This window comes from Vicugna pacos, chromosome 3 (genome assembly GCF_048564905.1).
Source record: "Vicugna pacos chromosome 3, VicPac4, whole genome shotgun sequence".
NCBI lineage: Eukaryota > Metazoa > Chordata > Mammalia > Artiodactyla > Camelidae > Vicugna > Vicugna pacos.
The window spans coordinates 38,457,184-38,471,716 of record NC_132989.1 but is presented as its reverse complement, the minus strand read 5'-3'; the positions used below and the strand labels follow the sequence as shown (position 1 = coordinate 38,471,716).

At 43.1% G+C, this 14,533-nt stretch overlaps 1 protein-coding gene across 1 annotated transcript in view; it reads left to right on the top strand.

Annotated features, from left to right (window-relative positions):
* Nucleotides 1–326: 326 nt before the first annotated feature.
* The window catches only part of TNFAIP8 (TNF alpha induced protein 8), a 120,854-nt gene continuing 106,647 nt past the window's right edge, over nt 327–14,533 (top strand). The window contains exon 1 of the mRNA XM_015250328.3: nt 327–476. Coding sequence (XP_015105814.1) covers nt 476 — 1 coding nt within the window. The 5' untranslated portion in view covers nt 327–475. The remainder of the gene's footprint in view (nt 477–14,533) is intronic.

Below are 14,533 nucleotides of genomic sequence, written 5' to 3'. Positions count from 1 at the left end.
TTAACCGTCTAAACACACTACGAGGTTGGTATCTCATTTTCACAACTGAAGAAACTGAGAGACCCCAAAGGTAACGTCTTCCCAGGCTCTTGGCGCCCAAAGGTCTTGCCTTGCAGCTTGAGTCCAGCTCCCGGGCTGCCGCCCAGCCCCTCTCCGCTTTCTCGCGAGCGCTGGTCACTCCCGGGCCCCGGGCGGTCCCGGCTGCCAGGCTTCTCCTCCTCGCTCCGCCCTGGCCCTCTAGACCCTCCTCCTAGCCCCGCCGCTCCTCCTCCCCTTCACGCCCCGCCTCCAGTCCCTAGCCCCGCCCCTATCTTCTTTTGCCCCGCCCCTGACTTCTTTTCTCCCGCCGTCGGTGGCCCGCGCTCTGCTGATCAGTCCGCGGGAGCCCGCGAGCGTTCAAGCGGCTAGGGAGCTCCGCGCCGTCAGACCGCCCAGCTCGCCTCAGCGTCCCGGCGCCGCCGCGCCCCCTCTTCAGAGTAAGTGCCTCCCGGGCGAGCCGGTCCCGCACACACCCTCTCGGGGCTTCCCGGGCCGCTGGGCTGTGGGCTGCTCCTGGGGGCGCGCTTTCCTCTCACCGAGAGTTTCTGGAGTGAGTGTGAGTGGGTGTGCAGGCGCGCACAGCTCCGGAAACTCCCCGGAGTTTTTACTCAGTTCCTGCGTCGCAGCGACAATCTGAGACCTCGAGTTAGGAGCCCTTACGGACTCTGGTTGACCCCCTAACTTCCACCTCCTGCCCTAAGCCCCGTCGCTATTCCTTCATTTCTTCTGCAGTCGCGGCCCCCGCTTTGTGTCACGCCCTCCTGGTACCAGCCCCTGCTGTGGAAAGGACTGCCCGGGTTATCAGAATGCCCCAGATTGCAGACCGAGATGCTGGCCTGAGATTGTAATCCAACCCTGCATTGTAAAACGGGCAGGGGCTAGAGTTTTGCCTTGAGATCATTCTGTGGAGACTTCCTTTGAGGAAGAAAATTGTGTGTGTGTGTGTGTGTGTGTGTGTCCCCGTCCCCCCGGCCCCCGCCGTGTCCTTATGCGCGCGTGTGTGACCCTCAAGCCCTCAGCACCTGATGCAAAAACATTTCATGAGCGCCCTCGGACCCGGGGCGGCCGATAGGCACGTTCAAGACCGGGCTGACCAACTGGGCTTGGGCGCCTAAAAGATGTTTATTGATTCAGTGACACGATATTTATAAGGCCACCTGGTTTCCCAAAACACAGTATTAGGTAGGAAGAGCAGTACCCCAAGGGAACCATGGGAGGACGGAGACAGTAGTTGAGAGCTCAGTGTGTAAACAACAAAATGCTTGCGTTAAGACTGATAATTCCATCCTTCCATAAATTGTTTTTATTGAGAAGCCAATACTATCTCAACGTTGGGTGTATTTCTGTGCTAAAAACAGATTCAATTGATAGCCGTACTTTAATCCATCTATAAAATGATTCCCTGGTTGCTGAAGTCCCACACAATTATAACAGTCTCTGAATTCTTCTGTATCTCAGTTGATTCTTGCTGTGTTCTTGCTGTGAAAGTCGAGATACCCATAAGATGCTCCACACTTTCTTGATAAGAATTCATTTTAGAGATGCTGGTAGGGGAATGGCATGTGGAGTAGAAATGATTCATTGAAGTGTAAGGGAAATGGAACTATGTGGCTAAAGGAAATAATCAGAGCCTTTAAGTTGCCTTTGTGCCCTGGGTATGAAAGTTAGAGCTGATAAATTCACTTTAAGTGCTGCTTATCACAGCAGATATTTTTATCCTGGTTTGAATCCTGTGTTACACAAAAGTGTTTCCACAGTGTTTTAACTAAGGAAACATTATGCTTTGAAATGTAAACATATGACTACATCTCTCTTTAAGGAATGAAATAATTATCACATTTAATTAAACACCTGGAAACATTGATTGCCACCTTCTAATTCTGTCATGGAGAGTTAAGTCAGCAAATTATTATTAATATTCTAGCTGGTAACATAATTGGCTTTTTTGTAGTTTTGGGGCTAAGGGGGGATGCCTGTTCCCCTCTATACACATTACTTGCCTCCCCATCCCTTGCTCACCTTTTGAGTTTTTATGGGTAATTTGAGTAAATAAAGTTTTAGGGAAGTGGACTACCATCTGCCTCCCTGTAAAATATGAATACCTTAGTTATTGAATGCACAGTCTTAGCTATTTGCCTTAACGGAGGCCTTATGGGCCCTTATGTCTGTCAAGATTATCTGCTAATTTAAGAATCATTAATAAATTATTGACTATAAGAAATTTCTCCACAAAGTGCAGTGATCCTGCACAGATGGTCCTTTAAATTTTTTTCTTTAAGGGTGACTTTGTTGTGCCCTGTGTTCTAATGTGTTTAAGTTTAATGAGACAGGGGTGGTGTGAGCTGGAAAATCTGCTTATCTTTGTTGTCTCTTAATTTTGTTTCTGACAGTATTGCTAGAAATAGTCTTCATCTGTGTAGTGAATATTGCGAGGACAGGCTGTTCTGGGATCCCAAAGGAATGACAGAAACAGAGGGTGAACGTGCACACTGCCAGGGCCAGTAATAGAGGGTTTTATGAGGCCCATTCTCTGCAATTCTTCATTCTGTTGAAATTCGAGGAAAGGGTGTGTGAAGAGAAATGATTGCATAGAAACAGTACTCATTAGGAAATGCTGAGGTAGGGGTAGGGGTAGCCGGGCTGGTCTGTAGCTTGAGGAACTTCAAATAGCTGATCCTTGAAGCTGAGGCCGCCATGGTGTCAGGCACTAGAAAAGCCTCAGCGTTAATTAATCCAATTAATCCTTATCTGCTTGGACAATGACTTGGGCAACAGGGACATGAACAGGGGCCAACCTGGATCAAAAGGGGACAGTTTGCTTCAATTTGGCATTCACAGAGAATCAGCTCTGACACAGAAGTTAAGGGAAGGCACCATGTGGTGCCAGATTAACTTTTATCACCTCTCCTCTCCTCACACTGCCCACATCCTGCATTTAATACCAAATGCACACAGTAAGAACTCAGCCAACACCAAAAAGGAGCTTTTAACACCCCAACCTTAATGTTTCCCTGTAACAGTTTACTTCCTGCTCTCCTCTCTGGTTTTGATGACTTTGGCCCTGGGGTCTAAGCCAACTGCAGTTTCTACACTTTTGTCCACCAGTGGGGTTTCCCAGTAGCTAAAAATGGGTGATTTGTTGAGGGTTAAAAAAAAAAAATCAGTGAACCTTGTTGCACAATGTAAACGAGGTCAGATAGGATCCAGTGAACATCAGTTTGCCTTCTACATTTTGACCTAAAGAGAAGGAAATGAACTACAAGTAGGGGTTAGATAATTCTAGAATGTGAGGGCAAGCAGCACCTTAGAAACCGTCTGACCCATAGGTCTTAGACTGCAACGTTGGCTGTTATATAAGGTATACAGGTTTGGAGCACAGCCCCTCAGTCCAGTTTGCAGGGGCACCATTCATTCATGAAGCAGGCATTTATTGAGCTCTTACTGTGTGTGTGGCACTGTGCAACCCTCTTATGTTCACATGAAGGCCTGGGATCCAAGAGGACTGGTGACTTGCACAAACATGTTTATTGGTAAGAACAGGTCCCTGAAAGTGAGTTGACAGTGGCCAAGATGGCTTCATAGTTCTTCTGAGTTTTCCAAAGGAAAGTAAAGACACTTTCTTAGGTTGGTGGAAGAACTATTTTCAAAGTATTTTTATTTTTCAATAGTAAGAAACACCTTTCTTCTAATGTCAGTTTCTAAGAACCCGGGGTCTAATTGCAATACACCCGATTCCACAGGATTTTGTTTTCCCGGCCTTTCACATCGAGCCTAGAAGTTACCTGAGAAACTTGTTGAAAATGTCACAGGCTCTGGAATATTCAAATAACATACACCCACCTTTTTAGAGACCAGTTGCTTTTTCTCAAGAAGCAAATATTTATGGTTCACAACCAAGGCAGCAAAGATTCAGAGCCAGTTGCAAAGCTGAATGGGTGTCAACATGTTTGTTTTCTTAGGGTTGTGCTTTTTTACGTAGAATGAGAGGGGTTATAGATCAACATGATGATACTTCACTTGAGGTGACTGGGAGCTAACTAGGCATGCAGCAATCTTCCCTACCAAAAAGAAAAAAAAAAGGGTGAGAGGTCACAGGAATGGACCTTCACTGGAGCAACCCAAGCCGACTTATAAACAAATTGGGGTATGTTTCTTTAGTAACAGAGAGTGGAATTAAGTTCAAAATTCCACTTGTCGTAGTTTCCTTAAACATTGGGAATAAAGAAGAGTTTTAGTTTACTCAAGAAATCGTTGGTTCACATGACTCGGCTGAAATCAGCTGTTCATGTCTCAACCACCGTGGGCTGTGTGACTTTGGACAATCTACTTAAGCTCTCTGAGCCTATTTCTTTACCTAAAAAGGGGGGCTAGTATTTATATCATATGGATTAAACCAGGCTGTTCCTCTTCTCTTGTCCACTGTGCAGAAGTGAGCAGTAGACTTTGTTGGATTGGCCAAATCGATGTCGTTTCAGGAGGATGGCATTTGTACTGGGCCGTTGTGGAGTAGAGAGGGAGAGAGGTAACTTGTACCACACGTGCTTTTAGCATGAACTTTCTTTTTTGCTTCTAATGATGCCAGAGAAACCCAGAGGAACGGGGTGAATATAGCACCATTTCAATGATTCGCAGCTGCAGGGTCACATGATTAAATAGGGAAATCTTGCTGCTGCCACAGAGAGAAATGAACCAGAGCAGGGCACCTGGGTTTTATGTGTCTGAACAGAAAGAGCCAGTGCGTTCAGTCTCCCTGTGCAGAAGGGAAGCTTTGTAAAGACCTGTTACAGTTCAACTGTGAGCTGTAGGTTGGCCTTTCATCTTGGGAGGCCCTTATTTAAAACAGGTCGTGGATGAAACCAGGTTGTCCAAGCCAGACAGGAGCATATGTCTCAGCTGCCCTTGGTGTTGCAAAGGGACTGGGGCTGGCATGTCCTCAGGGGAAGTTGTGAGAGTTCCGGGAGGCAGAGGGCAGGGGCACCATCTTTAGGGTTGTCCACTGGGGCAAGCTCTTCTGGGGACACAGCCCTCTCCAGGCCACACAGGACACTTTGAAAGGACCCAAAGGAAGAAACAGCCCACCCAGCCAGTACCTTCTCTAAGCCTGACTCTTCTTGCTTCAAACCCAGTGCGTTCAGTTCAAGCCTTCTCCACTCCCGACTATTACTTTATTTATTTCAAAAAATGAGTTCCTTATATTATGACTGTCCACCAAAGTGAGGGAGGTTGTGGTGTGTGCTTGCAGGGCCCTAAGTACCTTTCCTGTATCGGGCTCCTGAGCTGTGTTCAGGCTCTCACACACATGTAGATGCAATAAGAGGGAATTCTGCAGAAATGCCACTGGCTTCTAAGAAAAACTGCAGGCACCATGTTGGCAAAAGATTGCAAAGTTCAAAACAATCTTTGATGACTCAGACCTTTTAGAAATAAATTCAATACCTGATTCCACCCCTCTGTGATCAGGAAATAACTCCTCCCCACCCCCTTTCTTCTATCTTTAAAAAGATGAAGTAGTTTTCCAGGAAATGGCTGGTGTTTGATTCAATACTATCACCGCCCTCGAAGGGCAGAGCAGTCTAGACTTCATGATGGAATTCCTCCCGCCTTGGAGCAGAGGCATGCCCCCAGTGACTCACAGAGTGTACCTGATGAGCTCAGCCGTCCCCAAGCGCCTGGCGATGGCCTCTGTGTTCTACACACTCAGCTGTTTTGCTCCTTTGCCTCTGTGGCCTGGAACCACTGAGAGTTCCGGAAGGAACGGCTGCTAAGGTGAGAGACTCTGTGTGGATAAGGAGCTTCTTGAGAAAGCAGGGTGTCCCAGCCCTGGGTCCCCAGGTGGGCTGGTTTTAGAGTATGATTATCTGGGCAGCCACAGAGGTAATCTGCTAAATGGAACTTTGAACATGTCCAACATGCTGCTGTATTTTAGGGCTCATCTGGGGCCGTAGCTCCCTACGTGACTGCAAGTTAGCATCACCTGGGAATCCGCACATAAACAGTGCAGAATCCTGGGCTCCACCTACTCCAGCATCACAAAGGCCGGGTCTGGGAGCTGCATTTCTAAAAGCCCCACCCCCGTGACTGATGCATGGCAAACTGAAAACCCCTAGCCTGCGAGACCAGTTTTAAGGTCTTGTTCTGTAAGATTATTGAGGCAGCAGATATCTATAGGGGTTTTTTTTGTTGTTGTTGAGTGGTTTCTTTGTTTGTTTGTTTGGTTGGTTTGGTTTTGGTTTTTGGTAGTGGAAAGTGCAAATCTCTTGGAAGTATAGAGTGGCTTTAAAGTTAAAGAAGATAAAAATGAACAGGCAAAAAATGAACACCTGTGTACCCATCCTAAGAAATAACAAAGTGGTTTTTCAAGTAGATCCAGTCCTCACTGGGTTAAAAAAATGTTAACCTGCAGCCAGGTTAAGAACAAAAAACGACCAAAACCAATAGTCGCATTGCATAAATAAATCCAGGAATTGAAAGCCATGAAGTAGAGACGCTGGGGAGTCAGCTCAGTGTTCATTCGTTGACAGACTGGATTTCCAGACACTGGCAGTGCTGACCTCACCCTTGAGTGTGCCTTTATGACACCTCGTGTCACTTTGTAGATCACTAACAAGGGATGTGAGTCCTTCTTCCAGGAATGGCACATGCTGGGAAGAGCCCCAGGCCCAAGACCCTTGGGTTGCCAAGTGGTCCGTTTTCCCTTGCCTGGGTCTACTCCCCTGTCCTGAGTCCTGGCACCTCCAGGAATCTGTCCTGTTCTGAGTGCCCCTCTCCCCTTGTAATGGTGGGCAGTGGGAAAATGGAGAACAGATTTTTTTTTCTTTGACGCCTTCTGGCTGTAACTTCCTCCCCCCCCATCCACTTCCTCCCCCTCCCCCATCCACTTCCTCTTCTTTCTCCTCCTCCTCTTCCTTCTTTGGCTTTTTTTGCATTTTGAGTTGTGCCACAACTTGAGAGTTTCTTTCCTATTTCTGAATTCTGGTCAGTTTGCAGTTTATCATTGTAATAGGGGCCAGGAAAACTATGAATAGTAACGGTCCGCTACTGTTGCTGCTTGCCACTGACTGCAGTTGAACCACTATATTTTCCCTCTAGGTTTAAATATTTGACCAGGGATCAACAAGTATGAACATGGACTGATTTGAGGCATGCCTCAGCCTTCCTCTCCAGCTGGCCACCCTCCAGGTTTGCTGCCCCAGAGTCCAGCACACCAGGCACCTTCCAGCCTCACAGATGGGGAAAGGGGCTGATAGAGGAGGTTGGGCAGTGACGTGGAGAGAGACCACGGGGCAGAGGATTAATCACCACAGTCTTCCTGGTGCATACCTGGACTCTGAGTTCCCTACAAGCACCTCCACCCCACATTTTACCCGTCTGTCAGTCTTTCGTAAGTTCCCTTCCCTTTTATGGCTGCCCTAATATTTGTACATTCATGGTAACAAATGGAATACTTCTTCACTGTAACAATTTGCTGGGGCTGCCGTAACAAAATACCACAGACTGGGTGACTTAAACTGTAGAAATTAGTTTCTCACAGCTCTGGAGGCTGGAAGGCCAAGGTCAAGGTGTCAGCAGGTGTGGCTTCTCCTGAGGCCTCTCTCAGAAGTTTGCAAATTAACACATTTTCCTGGTGTCCTCACATGGTCTTTTCTCTGTGCACTCGCATCTGCCGACTCTCTCCTCTCTTTTCAGAAGGACTGCAGTCTTACTGGATTAGGACCCCACCCTTATGACCTTATTGAACCTTGGTTTCCTCTTCAAAGGCCCTGTCTCCAGTCACATTGAGGGTTAGGGCTTCAACATATGAATTTGAGGGGAGGGGGTAGAATTCTGTCTATAACAATCACTTTTGTAAAGGGAATCGCAAATAATACCCTTAACGTAACTGTCATATGATTTACTTCCACATATATGTATCCTCAGAAATGATGGTTATTAGTTTTAACTGAAATGATCTTTTAAAGAAATGGAAACATGGCAAAAAGTTTTTTTCATATTTCATATATATCCACTTATTTGAAGGTCTGCATTCTTTAGTGTAGACCCAAGCTTCCATCAGGTATTTTTTTGGCCTTCACCCTGAAGAACTTCCTTTACTATTACTTGTAGTTCAGAGCTGCTGGCAACAAATTCTCTCAGTTTCTTTTGTACATATGCCCCTGGTGTCTGTGTACCCAAATCTCCTCTTCTTATAAGGACACCAGTCAGATTGCATTAGGACCCACCCTAAAAGCCTCATAGCTGTTGAATCACCTTTTTAAAGACCATATATCAAAATACAGTCCCATTTTGAGGGACTAGGGGTAAGGGCATCAACATAGGAATTCTGAATGGACATGATTCGGACTATAACAGTTAGGATGCTTTAGGCTGCAGGTAAGAGAAAGCCCAGTTAACAGTGGTTTAAACAGTAAAGACATTACATTATCTTAGGTGAAGGGTAGTCTGGGATTGGTCCAGTCCAGAGTTGAGTCAGTGGCTCAAACAGTATCATCAGGGACCAGGTTCTTTCCATCCTTCTACTCTTCCATCCTCAGCACGTTACTTTTTTTCTGCAGACTTGCCACCTGCCTCACAGACAGAAAATAGCTTCTTCAGGGAATGGGTATCACAGGCTTCTCCAAATTCATTCAGAGGCAGAAAGTGCCTGTGGGTGTCGGGGGAGGTAGGCACAGCGTGTGGTGATGAATCTGTCCTCTTGTGGTGTCCATCTCTTTTCATCAGACGACCAAATCTTTCTTGAAGCCTCCTCAGGCCTCATTGTCCAGAACTGAGTCACAGCTGCCAGGGAAGCTGTGAGAGTGTCATGGACTTTGAGGGACAGCTTCTACTGTGGGAGACTGTCTGTACCAATAGGAAGGACAGATTAAAAAAAAAAAGGACAGAGAGGGGCATGATTCCTGGGCAGACAAATAGCATCTGCCCCAGCCCCAGGCTCCCATGCCCTAGCTGTCTAGGCTAGATAAGGCCAACACTCTTACTGATAATAATCATCCCAGGTTTTATTGGTGTTAAAATAAACCACCCAAGATTAGTGGTTGGGAGAAACCAAAGCCAAGATGTGGAAGGTGTTGAAAATCACACACAGGCACATAATTACTACTAGCAGTGACTTTTTAATGTGAAGGGTTGTGGGATAATAAAAATTGCCTCTCTTAGTTTGGGGGACAGCATGTTGCATTGAAATCCAGAAGATGCTCATCAGATAGAGAGTTCTTTCTGTTTCTGCAAATGTTTACCACCCCAATAACAGTAATCATGGCAAACATTTTTGGGTACTTGTGATGGGCCGGGCACTGTGGGAAGTGCTTAATACACCATATCCCATTTCATCTTTGTAACAGATCCGTGAGAAATGTATTACTGGTTTTTTTATTTTATCTTATTTTATTGTTTATTGAAGTGTAATTGATTTACAGTGTTAGTTTAAACTGTACAACAAAGCTATTCAGCCATGTATATACATACTTTTTTTTCAGATTCTTTTCTGTTATAGGTTATTATAAGAAACTGAATATGGCTCCCTGTGCTATAAAGTAGGTCTTTGTTATTTATTTTATATATAGTAGTGTGTATCTGATAATTTTTTAATTTATCCCTCCCCTACCCAGAAAGGTATTATTGTTAAACTGCATTTGGAGATGAGAAATTAAGGTTTGGGGAGGTTAAATAACCTACCACAGATGCCTGGCCAAGCTGGGAGTCACACCCGGCAGCTCAGCTGCCTCTCATACTTGTGCTCTGAACTGCCACAGGGTATTACTCCTCAGTAAACTGCTACCAACTCCCTCATTGTCTGTGAGCTGTCAAAGGCTGTTACCTCTCCAGCCAGTCGGAGTCTCCTTCGTGGTTGTGTGTCCCATGGTAGTATGCGTATGCCCCATTTATAGTTTATGTCCTATTTTATTCTTCACATCTTACAGTGGAGATATACTCAAAATTTTGTTTTTAATAGTTGAAAGATGAACCATGAGCGTGTGCCTAGCTGACACTCACTCACTTGGTGACCTTCAACAAGCCAGGACAGTCTCCTCTACAGTGCCACATCCCGGCACTTAGGGTCTGTCATTCTCGGACTGCTGCCATCTGCAGATTGTACCCCAAATCCTATGTTTAGTTCAGGTAATTCACATTTCAAAGTAAGGCTGTGGAAGTTCAAGATCAATGGAGCTGCACTTCCCAAACTGAGAAGATAACCTTTATCTCCTATTTCATACTGGGGAGAAGTCGGGCAATTTTAATGACCCAGAGGAATAGGTCTTTCATTATTGGTTTGTACAGCAGAGTGCCAATCTGAGTGATGGCAAATTTGTCTCAGGTTGTAGATTCTTCGTGTGAGGACAATTTTACAACAGCTGAGACAACTTCTGGGTGATCATTGTGCAGATTGTGCCCTGCAGAGTGCTTAGGCACTGGGAGCTGGCCACGGTAGATGCAGGGCTATGTGTTTCTTGTGACTCTGATGCTGGGAACGAACGCAGTGAAGCCACTGCTCCGAGATCCTATCCACACAGCTCAGTACAGACCTTGGGAGCCTGTGTTTCTTCTCTTAGTCCAGAACCCACGCTGCCAAAGCTGTAACGACATCTTGGGTGTGACAGTTCACGTAGACTTTAGGATGCTTAATGTTTGGGGAAAATTGTTTTGTTTGTTTTTTTAAATCTACTATTGCTAATAACTTTGATCTGGAGCCGACTAGGGGAGTAAGGAGTTTAGGTTTCTTGTCTGATTCTGGGAACTTGAAGCTGCGCTAGGTTCGTATGCTGAATGGTACAACTTTGAGTCAAGTGATTCATTCATCTTATGTCTGTGAGAACTCAACACCCTGCAGCTCTTGGCAGTCCCACTTAGGCATCCAAGATGTCATTTTGAGTTGGGAGTGCCTTTGAGATATTTTGGAGTATGCCATTGCTGTAAGTTTTGGTTTTTTCTTTTTCCCTTTTTCAGTTTTATTAGGTAGAATTGTTACAGTTCGACTGCACATACACGTTATATTGCATGTCAATACATATATACAGTATATTGCACTTTTTTTTAGTTTACATATATGTACTGATTATTGTTTCTAAGAACAGATTAGAGCTTTAGCTTTTTACACTTACGTAGTTATCAAGGGAATAAAGCCAACTACAAAATAAGAATCAACAGAATGCAGTAATCCAATCATAAAGGACAGTCAAATGTGCTTACACATATTGAAGAAGTCAATCAGCTTATAAATAATTAGTTCATTTGTGTTCCTATGATTATTGTTATTATTTTTTAGATTTCTCATATAAATAAAGTAATAAATTATTAACAAATAGTTTGAAGTGCTATAAGGCCAATTTTCATTAAAGCACTGTGGATGAAATTGTTTATCATCAACATGAGCAGAACACTGACACAGAAGTCCTTCATCAAACAATGGCTCCCAGCTGACTGGCTGCTGGCCCCTTGCCCTTCTCTCTGACTGGCTGGCTTTCCCATCAGTTGACTCTTGTGCTGACACACCTAGATTTTCTTTTTTTTAACTTAAAAAAAAAAGAAAATGTTACTTTATTGCTTTTTCTTTAATTGAAGTATAGTTGATTTATATATTAGTTTCAGATGTACAACATGGTGATTCAATATTTTTATCGATTATATTCCATTTAAAGGTATTATGAAATATTGGCTATATTTCCTGTGCTGTGAATAGATCTTTGTATCTTATTAATTTTGCATATAGTAGTTTGTACCTCTTCACCCCTTACCCCTATCTTGCCCCTCCCTACTTCCCTCTTCACACTGGTAACCACTAGTTTGTTCTCTATATCTGTGAGTCTGTGCATATTTAGTTATATACATTTGTTTATTTTTTAGATTTCACATATAAATGATAACATATAGCATTTGTCTTTCTCTGTCTGCCTTATTTCACTAAGCATAATACCTTCCAGTTCCATCCATGTTGTTCAGATGTTGTTATGGCTGAGTAATATTCCATCATATTATCTATTCCACTTATATTATCCACTTTTTTATCCATTTGGTCTGTCGATGGACACTTAGGTTTCTTCCATATCATGGCTATTGTAAATAATGCTGAAATGAACAATAGGGTGCATGTGTCTTTTTGAATTCATGTTTTCAGGTTCTTTGGAAATACAACCAGGAGTGGGTATATTGATTCCTTGGCCTTAAGAGACAGATCCAAAAAGATATTGCTATGATTTACATCAATGAATACCTATGTTTTCTTCTAGGTGTTTTATGGTTTCTAGTCTTACATTTAGATCTTTAAATCCATTTTGAGTTTTTTTTTTATACAGTATGAGAAAATGTTAGATTTTCTTTTCACTTTTTATTGCAAAATAAAATACAAGTAACAAAAAATGCCCCCACATAAAACAGAGGTACACCTTAGTTAATTATTATAAGGCAAACACTCATACAGCCATCACTCACATCAAGAAATAGAACTTTACCAGCTACCCTCCCTGTCCTATTCACGTTCTCCTTTGTCCTTCCAAAAGTAAATGCCATCCTACCTTTTATAGTAATAACTTCCTACATCTCTTTATGGTTTTATCACCCAGCTGAGCAGCCTGACACACTGTAGTTTACTGTTGCCCATTAAAAAACATAACAAAACAAAAAACAACTTGTCTCTTCTAATCTACATATTTCCTTAACATCCTCCCTTATTTAAAAGAATAATGTTTCTGTTGTTGGAGGATTTGGGCAGTTTGATCTGCAGAGTTTCCCACAGTCTTGGTAACAAGAGAGATGCACCCTCATCGTGCACTTCAGCTTATTCCCTTGCACTCTATTTCCTGTGTCTAGGTCCAGAGCCTTGATCAGACTCAGGTTTGATCCCTCTGGCAAGATTACAGTGCTGTTATATTCTTTCACTGAGAGGCACACAACATCTGTTTTTTCTGCTCTTTTTTTGCCTTTAGAAGATGTTGACCCTCAATGTCTAGATTGACCCTAATTCATTGGGGATTGCATAATAGTGATATTCTAATTCTACCATTTTGCTTTTACTTATTAGCTGGAATAGTTTTATAAAGATAGACTTCCCTTCCATCTGTTATTTGATTACACAGTGGTATAGGTCACATAGGAAAAACAAGATGAATGCTCAGTTCTTTCCTTTGATTTACCCACTTTTTGAGAATTGGTTTCCTGTCATTCTCAAAAGGGGACCACTTAGGACATTTTCTTTATTGTTATGATCATGAAATTCAGTATATTTAATAAAACTCAGACTGTCCTATCTTTGACTAGTGGGGGCTTCTTCAAGCTGGCTCCTGGGTCCTTCTGCCGTGACCTTAGCTTCCATGTTATCTGGTGTGTTATGGTGATCCAGGCTTGTCTTGTACATTTTCTGCCTAGACCTGGAATCAGCCATTCCTCAAGAATCCCTCGTTTCTTTTAGTAAGAATGATATTTCAGGACCATAATCCAGCACTAGGGATGCTCATTCAGTGGAATGGTCGTTGTTTCTAGGCCTTTTCATTGGTCAAAGCTGAGAAAATACACACACACGCACACACACATACAAACATATATACACATACAAAGATACAACACTTTGTAAGATCATATTGATATTTCCAAGTGAAGTTCAAGGGTACGGGGTTTTTGTTTAGCCTCTTCTATATTACATTTGTATTTCCTTCCTTTCATGCTTAGGATCTTGGCTTTTTAGCCACAAGGGAGATAGAATATCTTTTAGTTACCTATTTGATTGTCCTGTGTTACACGTAAGCAGTCTCCCAGTAATCAGCTCTGATTAATAAAAAAAGTAAAAATACTTTCTTTGGCTTATGCCATACCCATTATTCCCCACTTTTTTTTTTTGCTTGTTCTGTATCTGCCTTTGTCAGATCATGTAGCCATTATATACTGAAATACCTCCCTTTTCATATTCATCTAGTCTTATTTCTGCAGGCAACTATATATGTCATGCTTATTGTCCCTACACATTTTGACTGAAGCCATTTGTCTCGTGGATTCCTTAGGAAGTGCTCTTGGGAATAGTATTCCCAATTTCTTTCTTTTCCCCTAATTTCTTGATAAAACTCTGTGACCTTTATATTAAAGGTCAGTTTTGCTGGATATAACACACTTGGCTCAATTTTCTTTCCTCGAGAATTTTAAATATATTACTTCATTTTCTTCTGACAAAGTGTGTTGTCAAAAGTCTGATGATGACGATGACCTCATTTTCTTTCCCTCTCTAGGTCACTTTTGAGAGCATCAACTCTACATCTTTTTCCTTCAATATACTGTTTACCTAGCATTCCAGTAAAGTGGTTAATGAGATGGTATGTTACCAAATCCAAGTTTGAAACTTGGCTAACCCTGGTGCCAAATAATCTCTCCCTCCTGTTAACCTAGAGGAAGCCACCTACTCTCAGTAACTATAGTTTTTTAAATCTTTGTAACCTCAGCTGTACCTTGGAAGGTGCACAGTTAGCACTAAATACATGCTTGTTTATGCAACAGATGCAGTGGAAGGATGTGGTTT